Genomic DNA, 12,951 nt, shown 5'->3' on the forward strand with positions numbered 1-12,951 from the left:
TGACATTCCTTCTACAGTAAGATTAAATCACCCTCACCCCACCGCTGCTCAGTTAAAAATTTAATCAAGGCGGACAAATCTAAAAGAAAAAAAATAGAATAACAAAACTATGGAAACAACGTGAAATATAAGATTTTAGGTTAAAATCATTCAATTACAAAGCCAATTATATGAAAGATAGGAGTGAAAGATAGGAATATTATGTGAAAATGGTCCACCGTGTTCAATTGAGTCAAATGGTTTGGTTGTCGTATTTCCGCATGGCCTTGTGTAGTATTTACTTAGGATTGTCCTTGGTCTCATTATAAGATTATTCTTGCTGTATAAGCTCAAGCACAGTTTCAACAAGAGGTGTGCGTGTTGAAATACATCAACATAATATTCTATTTCATTTTATTTCATTTTGTTTGTGATTGCTATCAGCAAATAAGAAATATTTTTATCTCTATAAACACTGTTAATATGGTCTGTTGTCCTAACACGTGTCTACTAGTACAGATAAATCGCATCTGGTCACGTTACAGCCTTACATGATTATAGGTTCTTACGATACACTTGCATAACTCTAAAATGAAGGCTATTCCTTTATCCAAAATCTAAAACGTCCAGTATCGGAAACTTGGAAACGTGACTTATTAACGAGTTGCGTATAAAAGCAAACAACAGAGTGTCTCTCTCATTCGATCGTTAAGCGGTACCTTGAACAAAATGAAATTTGCGCTTGTTATTTTCGTACTTTATGCGGCGGATTGTCTTGCCCAAAGCAAAAATATCGTCGAGCTTGCGGAAGAACTAGGCGCCACAACATTAGTTTCGTATGTGAAGGCAGCCGGTTTAGAGAGTGCTTTAAAAGGGAATGGTAAGTTTTGCGATTACATGTTCGCTTTCATGTTTCAAATGATTTATATTGTTCTTCTTCAGGTGTTAATTTAAGCCAGCATAATTAGTGTTGTCAATAGAACCAGCTGTGGAAATCATGTAGGCCTAATGGTACTTTTGTAGTTCAGTCACCATGAGAACATCTTCAGATCCGTGTATAGCTTTAACAGTTGAAAGTTTATACGTAAAAGCCTTTAATTCAAAAGAACATGTGCCTGAAACAATTCTAATGACTAAAAAGCATGAAATTAGCATCTAATAGGTATGCGCAAATTGTTAGTAATAGTTCAGTAACCTTTAGTTTTAATGGAATTTCTTTGTTTACAGGACCGTTTACAGTTTTTGGACCAACCAATGCAGCATTTGAAGCTCTTCCCGCTGCAGTTAAAGATAAGTTGACTAAAGACAAAGACCTTCTGAAGAAAGTGCTGGAGTTTCATGTCGCTAGTGGTAAAGCATACTCAAGCCAACTGTCTAACAACATGATGGTTCAGTCACTGGATTCTACATTAAGTATAAGAGTGAACATCTACCAGAAAGAGTCGAAGCAAGTGCGTAACGTTTTTGTTTTTTTTGTTACATAGTATCATTATTATTTAACATATTATTACATTACTCCAAGATATACACGGATATTGAATGGACTCCATGATCCCAAAGCACCAGAAAATATGCAACATTGAACAACAACACTGAATCAAAATACGGCTAGACTTTTTACGGCCGCCACACGGCACTTAAAAATTGCTGTTGTCTATAATAAGATCCTTTGAAAGCAATTAAGAATGCAACCAAGCAAAATAATAGCAAACTCGGTTTAATCGAGTGTAATGGAAAGGTAAAGTCAGTACTAGATTCTTTGACTTTTCATTAATTTGTATTTTGTGTGCCATGCATTGAAACGCTACTAAATGGTTTCGTAAAGTCAAAGTTGTTTTTGTCCGGGTAGTAAAATGGTGCAATAAGATAATGCACGATGCATAAAAATGTTTATCATAGTTGTATCTAGCAGAATTTGATTTCATTTATTTTGAAATTTCTCCATTGTTTTAATGTCAACTTGGACCAATTAGGACACACCGGTTTGTGTAGTCTGAGCTGTATATGAGATTCTTCATTCACTATGTATCATGTTCATATATTTCTAGGTTGTGACAGTAGATGGAGCTGAAGTCGTGATGGTGGATCAAAATGCTACAAATGGTGTTATTCACGTGATTGACAAAGTTATGTTCCCATTGCCGAGTGAAGATATCCCAAAAACAGTAGCAGCAACACCAAACCTCAGCACACTTCTTTATGCTGTAGCTCAGGGACAACTGGCTGGCCCATTGGCTGGTCCGTAGTTTTTGTTATTACTACTGTTGGCAACCTTCTTAACTCTAACACATAACTCTTAGCTCGCCGCTTTGGCTTTGGAACTAAGCTGTGGATATTGAATAAGCCATCTAATGGCTTGTAAAATGCCGATATTTGAACCAAGGTGTCTGTCTGTGTCTGAAATAATGGTTCAGTGGGTGCACGGGGTCACCGTTGAAACTGGAAAGTCGCCTTATGAGACCTAACACAATACTGAAAATTCATGTCGATGTTTAGAGTATTCTGATCAAATCCACGGTATGCAGTTGTTGACGGGCACGTACATGTAAATAAGATAGTCTTAATTATGAAAATTCAATAAACATGTCTGTTGTGGTGAAAACTAATCAAAACATACATTTTACCGTTGTCATCTTTCAAGCTTCTTAACAAACATAAAAACAACATGTAATTTACATAAATTAACATAATTAATATATGCTTATTGTCTATGATACACAAGTCATTGTATCAAAAGTAATCCGCGCATATCGATTCATTAAAACATTACATTAAAATTCATTTCATTTCCTTGAAAAGCTTTCTTTTTGTGTCGTTTTCTAGGAAGTGGTCCATTCACTCTATTTGCGCCAAACAATGCTGCCTTTGACAAACTTCCACCAGGTGCTCTTAGTGATCTCCTTAGTAACCAAACTGCTCTTGTCGGTGAGTTTAATTAATACTTACATGCAATTTAGACCATGGATTAAAATTTTCTTTACTTACGGTACTGTAATATATGATGTTTTAGAGCATGCAAACATTTTTGTACTGGTCGAATTAAAGAGCTACTGGGCCTACAAAGTCAAATAGTATAGTTATATAAGTTTTCGTTCATCATGATTTAGTGTTTATTTTCTATAAATACTTTCAATCTCCATGCACGTACAAGCGGTTAAGAGACGTCACAATGGCAAATTTTTTGTTGGGTGCATCGTCATTTGTGACATCATTATAATGTGGTTTGTCGCGTTAATACATTCATAATACATGTAATATTAATAATAATAATAATAATAATAATAATTGATGATAGCATAATTTTCAATTTTATTCTTGCTAAACATTTTTATAATAATATTAAGTGTACATGTGTACGTAATCGAGGAAAAATAATACTACCCTTCTAAAGTAGCGAAATGTTTCCGTTACGAAACATTATCTAATAACATTAGTCTACATTGAAGAAGTTTATTATCGGAAAGTTTTTTATGTTTAAGCTGTATTGAAGTACCACGTGGTTGTCGCATGTGACTACAGTGCTGGTTTATCGTCGGGATCAGTTCAGACCTTGGAGGGAAAATCAGTTACAATTGCAGTAACTGCAGGTAAGCCGTCTCAAATATTCTTGTTTTTGAGGTAGCCATAACATGAACTGATTCTTTTAACTAATGTTGTTGGAGGTTAACGTAGATGCCACAGGTGAATTCCGATTCACAGCAGAATTGAATCGCAGTTTCTGCAAGTTTTAAATGATTAAAATCATTGTTTTAAATACTACTGGCGAAATATGTAAAATTTCGCCAACATTTGTGAGATATGAAATTTATTGAGCTTTAAACTTGAAGCCTAGTTAATTACATTCCGCAAAAACTACAGATGATTTATTTTATACTGGTGTGAACTAATTAAGTAAGATTGTTAATTTTTGCTACTTTTTCAAAGTAATTTTAATCTCATTTATATTTTATATACGTGAAACATACAATTATAAACTTATTAAGACTTGGTTTTATCTTTTCTAACAGATGGCGTGACGGTTGATAATGCAAAAGTTGTAACGGCAGATATTCCAACCAGCAACGGTGTGATACATGAAATTGACACAGTATTACTGCCACCAAAATAAACATAGAACACATAGTTTTATTTTCTGTTTAACTGTTGTACAAATATATTTGATAAATTATGTTATTTTGTAATAAACACTTAAAATATTTGTATCTCTTGTACTGTTTTACGGCGAAAACTGGCCACGAGTTCTTGAGACAACAATAATTCGACCAGTACAACGCTTTTGTTAATGTCATTTCAACTGTATATAAAAAGAATGAACCTTCCTAGTGCACAACAAAGCGTAGGAACGATTTTATACCCATCTGTTTATTATTATGTGGTGACATACATCCATGTCCTGGACCCTCAGCAGAGTCAGATTTTTCCACCACACATGATGACTTCAAAGTATTCCATAAGAGAGGTTTACATTTCATCCACATAAATGTTCGAAGTTTAATACCTTAACTCCATGAAGTCCAACTATTAGCCAAACAAACCAGAGCTGCATGTATTGGTGTTTCTGAAACCTGGCTTGACAGTTCAGTTCCAGATTCTGAAGTTTCCATACCAAATTATTGTATTCAACGTAGGGATCGGAATCGTCATGGCGGTGGTGTCTGTATATATATTCACAAGGATTTGTCGTATAACAATAGAACTGACCTTGAACATGAAGATTTAGAGGCTACTTGGATCGAACTGTTGTTACCAAAATCTAAGCCAATATTATTTAGTGTTTTATACAGACCCCCTACTCAACAGAACTTTTATTCCATTTTAGACTCTGTGTGCTCTTCTTGTAGTGACTTTTTAAAGTATGAAACATTTCTACTTGGTGATTTAAACACAGATATTTTATGCTCAACATCTAGATCTCATCCTCTTTTGCAGAATTTTAAACATTTTATTAATATGTTTCATTTTAATCAGTTGATTAACGAACCAACTAGAGTTTGTTCTACCAGCTCAACAACCTTAGATTTAATTCTTGTTTCAGACTGTGAAAAGATTTCTCAATCAGGTGTTATTCACACTACTTTTAGTGACCACAGCATGGTATATTGTACTAGAAAACAGACAAAATCATATATTGGTTCTCATGATGATGTATTTTTAAGATCTTTGAAAAATTATAACAAAGACAATTTTCATGCTAGTCTTTTATCAGTTGATTGGAATCCTATATTTTTAAGTGACAATGTGAATGATGCTTGGAATATGTTTAAACAGTTGTTTTTATCTGTAATTGATAATATTGCTCCTGTGAAGCAGACTAGACTTAAACAAAGATCACAACCATGGCTTAATTCTGATATTTTACAAGCTATAAATGATAGAAACAAAGCATTTCACAAATTTAAGCATGATAAATGTGATGAAAATTTTAACTCTTTTAAGTATTTAAGAAATAAAGTTCAATTTTTAATTCACAATGCTAAGAGGGATTATTTTACTAATAGTACTGAACAGAACAAAAATGATTCTAAATCATTATGGAAAACTTAAAAGTCTGGGGTTACCTTCTAAGAAAGGATCTGGGGGTTCAAGTTCTAACATATGTTTAAAAATCAATGACAATATTTGCTTTGAAAAGAAACCCATTGCTGAATCATTCAATAATTTTTTTTACAACTGTAGCTAGTAAACTTGTCGAAAAACTTCCCAAATCTGTACACAAGTATGGTCGCAGTTTTGTTAACAATTTCTATGTTTTTTTCTCTTGCTTCTGAGGGTAAGGTTCTTAAATATTTAAGTTCTATGGGTGCGAACAAAGCCACCGGTTTAGATGGCATACCTTCTCGCTTTATTAAAGATGGTGCATCTATCATTGTTGGTCCTCTAACTCATATTATAAATTTGTCTCTAATTCAGGGTGTTGTGCCAGATGATCTTAAGACTGCTAGAGTTGTTCCCCTTTTTAAAAAGAATGATAAATTATCAGTTGGTAATTACAGACCTGTTTCTATTTTAAATGTAGTTTCTAAAATCCTTGAAAAGGTTGTCTATGATCAAGTTGAGTCTTATTTTAAGGACCATGATTTAATGTATAAATTTCAATCTGGTTTCAGAAGTGGCTTTTCCACTGAAACATGTCTTATCCATTTGACTGATTTTATCAGAAATGAAAATGATAAAGGTAATATTGTTGGTATGTTATTGCTAGATCTTCAGAAGGCTTTTGATATAGTGGACCACTCAATTCTTTTAATGAAACTAAAAGCAACTGATCTTGGTAATGACATTTTAAGGTGATTCACCTACTATCTTTCAGTCAGAAAGCAGCTTGTAGATGTATCTGGTACATATTCTTCTAATGCAGAAATTACCTGTGGTGTACCCCAAGGTTCAATACTTGGGCCTTTGCTCTTTTTAATTTATGTAAATGACATGTCTGCAGTGGTTAAACACAAGTTATTACTCTATGCTGATGATTCTGCAATTTTAGTTTCACATAAATGTTTTTCCTATGTTGAACAGGTTTTGACGGATGAATTACAATCAGTAAGTCAATGGCTCATTGATAATAAATTGTCGTTACACTTAGGTAAAACTGAGTCCATTGTCTTTGGCTCCAAACAAAACCTAAGGTCAAAGTAATCCCTGAATATTTCTTGTAATGGCACTAGAATTGAATCTACAAAATCTGTAAAATATCTTGGTGTTACCACAGACCAACATTTATCATTTGGTATTATGGCAGATTCTGTTATCAAGAAAGCCAATGCTAGATTAAAGTTTCTCTATCGTAAAAAAGAATTTCTTACTCAATATACTAAAAAGTTACTTGTTATGTCATTGGTTCAATGTCACTTTGATTACGCTAGCTCAGTTTGGTACAACAGTTTGACTCAGAATTTGAAAAATAAATTACAAGTTACTCAAAATAAAATAGCTCGGTTGGTACTTGATCTTGATCCCAGATACCATATTAGTTCTGAACATTTTAATAGACTTAATTGGTTACCAGTTGATAAAAGGGTTAATTATTTGATGTTGTGTCATGTTTTTAAAGTCAGAAACAATATGGCCCCTGGGTATATGAATGATTATTTTGTTGCTCAAGATTCTTTACATAGATATAATACCCGTTTCAGGAATAAATGGCGTTATGGTCTTCCTAAGGTAAAGGGTTCGGGATCAAAATCATTTTGTTTTTTAGGAGCCAAACTATGGAATGGGCTACCTTCTGAAATCACAAACATTACAAAATTAGCAGTTTTTAAGGATGCCTCCAAAAAACATTTAATGAACAGTTTTTAAATATCTTCTGAATTTTTAAATTTAAAGTTACATGTAATACATTTTTAAAATTTGTTGTTGTCTTCGGCTAAGGTAAAACTATTTCTAAATATTTTACCAACATCTTTATTCCTAACCATCTATCCATGATGTGCTTACAGTGTTCAATTTCCCATACATATAGGGTATAATAAATAAATAAATAGTAATTACTGTGATGATATATTTTCCTGAGATATGTTTCTGTACGATAGGATATTATTTTCATAATAATTGATGTCACCTGTGATATTTCTATTTAGAATTATTCTGTGATATATTAATAATGTTTGTAATATGTGTTAAATTTAAATAGTGCCTCTCTATGTCATGCCACCAGTGCCAAAGGATCACAATGGAAACAAGCGCTGGCGCTTTTTTGTGTTATCCTTGGTATTGGATGCATATCATGGTTTAATTTTGTGTTATTTAATATTTATTTATTTATCCATTTTTATTTATTTATTTATTTATTTAATATTTCAATATGTTTGAATTTTAACATTATAAGAATGTTTGTAAACCATTATATGTTTTCCTTTGCCGAAATAAATCAATCAATCAATAGTATAGTGCTAATATTTTGACCTAAAGTCCTAACTGAGCAAGTTTAACTGTAGACAATCCTCGGCATTTCAATTAAGGTTTTATTCATTTCGTCAGCTCACTGGTTCACCTCATTTACTGAATGTCAATATCCGTACATATGGAAATCAGCTACAGTCATGTCGCTATATCAAAAGGACAATAGAACTATATATACTCCTTTCAATTACAGGCTTATTTAACTGATCAGATGTGTTGTGTAGGAGAGTCATGCTCAAACATTTCTACAACCATCTGTATTCAAACGATTTAATATATTCGAAGCAGTCAGGTTTCTTACAAGGTCACTCTACTTTGTATCAATTGTCACATATTTACCACCAAATATGTCTGCCTTACGACGATGAAATACCTACATGTGTGCTTTTCTGTGCAGATCAAAGGTTTTCGATCGAGTACGGCATGAGGGTCTTATTTTCAACTAAAGCAAAACTGAATCAATTGGAATCTTTTGCAGTCGACCAAAAGTTACCTTATTAATCGTAATCAAAAAGTGTTTATCGGATCGTCTTTCTCTGATCTAAAAGCCCTGTCTGTCGGTGTTTCCCAAGGCTTGGTCCTTGACCTTTATTTTTGAAATAACCTCGTTCTTCCGCTGATAATAGTTCCTTCAGACATAAAATTCATGCAACACATCTTAAATACCGATCTGCAGAAAATTAGTGACTGGTCTCAGCAATTTAATCCTACTAAAACAGAATTAGTATTTTTACATTAGGATCAGAACGTAAACCCGCATTAACATTCAATAATGTTAGTCTTGTCTTAGTCGAAAGTCGAAAACACTTAAGAATAACATTTAGGTCTGATGAAAAATGGCACGATCATATAATTGATAGCATGTCATCCGCTTCGAAGGCCTTTTGATCAATGAAATCATTAAAATTCAAAATTAATTAAAATCTGTTGTATGGGATGGATGTGACGAGAAACAAGCTTTAGAAAATATTCAGTACGAAGCAGCACGTATTGTTACAGGCTTAATTGGATAAGTCTCAAGGGAACGGCTAATGAATGAAATAGGGTGGGTGTCACAAAAATACAATGTACGTTTCAAGAACTTGTAACTGTTTCTAAAGCAAGACAAGGAAACTTGCCAGATTATAGCAGATGTTTTTCCTGCAACAGTTTCTCTATCCCCATCCTTTTTGTACTAGCAACGACTATATACCATTACACTATATAACATTAATTCGTTGTACTCAGGCATACAATTAATCTTTTACTAGTATTCCATCAGCAGCTTCTCTTTGAAATAGTCTTGAACCAGACATAAGAAACTTAGAATCAATTTAATATTTTTAGAACTAAATGAAGACAAAATTTAAAGCACATACCATTTCTAAATTCCATTGTATATGTGACAGACAAGTTTCAGTATATCATGCATGCATGCGTAATTATTGTAGTAACCTAAATGGCGAAATTTTTCGTAATCGTCTTCGTAACGATCCTTTGTGGGAATGTGACCATCAAAAGGAGAACGCAGAAAATTTTTTTCTTCAACTGTTTTTATTTTCAAATTAAGAGAATTTACTAAGTCAGTGCCGTAGCCAGACACAAATTTTAACCGAGGCAATCTAGGGGGATCCGGGGGCATGTCCCCCGGATTTTCCCCAGAACGTCTCTGGTGTGTTCTAAAGCACTCTCAAACTGTTTTATATCACAGTGAAATCGTCCTTTTAGCCCTATATTTCACAGCTACGTTAATATTTTAAGAAAAAATATATTTATAACAAGGCTAATTGAGGATTTAACCTATTCTAATATGGTCTCGGATACAATCATTTTTGTAATTGAAAGGCAATAAAATCAGAAAACCACCAGTAAAGACATACAACATGCTATTTTTCAGTATACTAGTAGTTTATTAGTTTATAACCAAGGAGTGGGGACTGTGTCCGTGTTGGGGTCGGTGTCAAGTGGTTTCCTACTAGAAAATTTTAAAATAAAGGTATGAAAATCAAATGGTAGCCTCTGGTGCATTTTTGGTCTGAATTTTAAGGTATGGGAGGGGGTTCCCTTTCATTCTAGTGGTGGTCAGTGGGTTCTCTTCCTGGAAAATTTTGAAATACAGATACGAAATGGTGGCCTATGGTGCATTGTTTGGTCTAAATGTGAGGTACTGTAGGAGAATCCTCTCAAGTTAGTGGGGTCAGGGGGCTCTCCCCATGGAAGAAATGAAATACAGGTATAAAATGGTGGCCTCTGGTGCCTTTTTTGGTCTCATTTTTAAGGTACGGGAGAGGGTTCACCCTCGTTTTCAGGGGGCTTTTCCCCTGAAATATTTTGAAAATTCAGTATGAAATAGTGGCCTCTGGTGCGTTTTTGGATTTAAATTTGATAATAATAATAAATAATTGGGTTCGACTTTGATGAGTAGCTCACTTCTCAGCAAACTTTGGGGAGAGGGCATGGACAAGGCTATCAATATGGCTGTTAGGATTTCTACTCACCTTGCCTCAATGATGTCATGAGGCAGATTATATTATGTTATATTCTCGTGATATTAATATACTTTTATGAACTTTTATAACTGAAATTTTCATCAGTGTGAAAGGCCTACTTTTCACTCTTTTTTTTTTTTGCTCCTCAAATTCTGACCGAGGCAACTGCCTCGGTTTGCCTCAGTGTGGCTACGGCGCTGTAAGTTCGCGATACTCGTATTTTTACTCGCTTAATGTAGACGTTTTGCTCTTCGATAGTTGTGGATATACAGATGAAGAGAACAAATTTATGTTCTTACAGGTTAAAAATACATAAAACAGACTGGAAGATTCAAATAGTAAATGCACTTACTTATAAATATGAATTTAAAGAAGAAAATATAAAGTCTCGCACTGTTAGGGAGGATCGTATTCTGATGTTGTAAGAACTTGTGGCCCGGTCCATTGCTTATTTATTTTTGTTTATATAATTGTTATTTATTCTGGTAAATATTGAGTGAGCAATGAAATATGTTTAAAAATATTATAAGTGAGTCAAAAGCTGACTCCGGTGAATTGTAGTAATTTCATGGTCCATAGGGGCATTTTTGAAACATTGTAATTTTAAATGATTGTTGGCTATACTTTTATCATGAGAACATACAAAATAATCATTTTGCATGAATCGGACTGCTCTTCTGACCAATGGGAATCAGTTGTATTTGTGCACAGATATCCAAAGTAAATCAAATAAGGAAACGAAGACATAACAGACAAAAAAATAAGAGTGAGTTTGGCACTGCTTTTGAACTCTCAGTGGCAAGAAAACCATTGGAGAGTTTAAACCGGTTGACGGTGCACCAAACCTCAAGTTCCAAAGCTATTAACAAACAAGACCCAGGAAACTATAGACCTATTTCCGTACTTAATACAATATCTAAAATATTCGAACGTCACATTGCTACACAGTTACAGGACTTCTTTAAACGAACAGATATAATATACAAAAATCAATTAGGATTCAGACCTAACCACTCCTGTCAGACTGCTTTAACATATTCAATAGAAACGTGGCTAAAAGACATTGACAATGGGAAGTATGTAGGGGCTATCTTTCTTGACTTAAGGAAAGCTTTTGATATGGTGGATCATGAAATACTGATTTATAAACTGAAACTTTACCATTTTACAGACAGAACATTGGATATATTTAAATCTTATTTAGCTAATCGAACACAGACTCTAGAAGTAAAGAAGCTGCATTCCAAAAGAATGACAGTACAATCAGGTGTCCCGCAAGGATCCATACTAGGTCCCCTTCTTTTCCTGATATATATCAATGACATGGCGTTAATTTCAAATACTACCAACATTAATCTATATGCCGATGACTCCACCCTACATAAATCCGCCGACAGTATTACAAAAATTCAGTCTGAACTTCAGTATAGCCTAAATAGTGTCCATAATTGGTGTAAAATAAATAACATGTCACTTCATCCTTCAAAAACAAAATGTATGGTATTGAGCACTAGAGTCAAAATAAAACATACTAAAAAACTTCAGTTAATTTTAGACGGTTCGGTCATTGAAAATGTGAAGTGTCAGAAAGTTCTAGGTGTATATATCGATGAAACTCTGTCTTGGCAATCCCACGTTAGTACCGTGGCCAATAAACTAAACTCAAAAATTACTCTACTTAGAAGAATTGCATTTTTCTTAACAGATGAGATGAAACTATTGTATTACAATGCATATATTTTGTCAACCATGGAGTATTGTTGCAATGTCTGGGGACTTTGTCACAAATCGGACACTGATAAAATTACATCTTTGCAGAGACGCGCTATAAAAATAATTACAAAATCAAAGTGTAGCAACTTTGATGAAGTATTAAGAAATTCAAAACTTCTATCTTTTGAGAACAGGTGCAAATACCATATTTCATTATTAGTGTACAAAAGTAAAAGAGGAGATTGTCCTATATACATGTCAGATTTACTACATTTTGTTCATAATGATCATTACAGTCTGCGCTCAATCGAAAACATGGATCTTTCTATTGTTAAACCTAAAACGAACTACCGGAAACAAAAATTTAGCTACAAAGCTGCACACATATGGAATTTACTTCCTTCTTACATTAAACTTCATAATAGTAATATAACTACTTTCAAGCTTAATTTAAAGAATTTTCTCTTGTTACAATAGTTTTTAGCAATTAATTACTTGAAATTACAAGAATTTTCTTGAACTGATGTTACTGTATTCTATTCCAATAATAATAATAGTCATACTATCTTATTATTCAAATCTGGAACTATTTATTATCTTATAGGACAGACTTTCTTTTTTGTATGTATCTTAATTGTCATGTATAATCATTGTGACGCATGGTAATTCTTTTAAAACATAGTTATTGTTACATTACGTTTATTTAAGACTTCTTTAATTTGAGACGTGTTTGTCGAGAAAATTTAAGTAATTCTGATATGTGTATTTTTGTATAAATGTTAAATTATAAATTGACTGTATGACTGTGTGTATGTGTGAATGTATATCAGTTGAAGGCCATACTGGAAATAAGTTGTAAAATATCTGTATTTGTATACTTAGTATGTCA

At 33.4% G+C, this 12,951-nt stretch overlaps 1 protein-coding gene across 1 annotated transcript; it reads left to right on the plus strand.

Annotated features, from left to right (window-relative positions):
• The first annotated feature begins 81 nt into the window (after positions 1–81).
• On the plus strand, positions 82–4,766 carry LOC123530433 (periostin-like). The gene is made up of 6 exons (XM_053521508.1): positions 82–859; positions 1,207–1,430; positions 2,028–2,217; positions 2,803–2,904; positions 3,459–3,566; positions 3,987–4,766. The coding sequence occupies exons 1-6, from the start codon at positions 709–711 to the stop codon at positions 4,085–4,087; spliced, it is 876 nt and encodes a 291-aa protein (XP_053377483.1). The 5' UTR covers positions 82–708; the 3' UTR covers positions 4,088–4,766.
• The last annotated feature ends 8,185 nt before the right edge of the window (positions 4,767–12,951 follow it).

This window comes from Mercenaria mercenaria, chromosome 13, assembly GCF_021730395.1.
Source record: "Mercenaria mercenaria strain notata chromosome 13, MADL_Memer_1, whole genome shotgun sequence".
Lineage (NCBI taxonomy): Eukaryota > Metazoa > Mollusca > Bivalvia > Venerida > Veneridae > Mercenaria > Mercenaria mercenaria.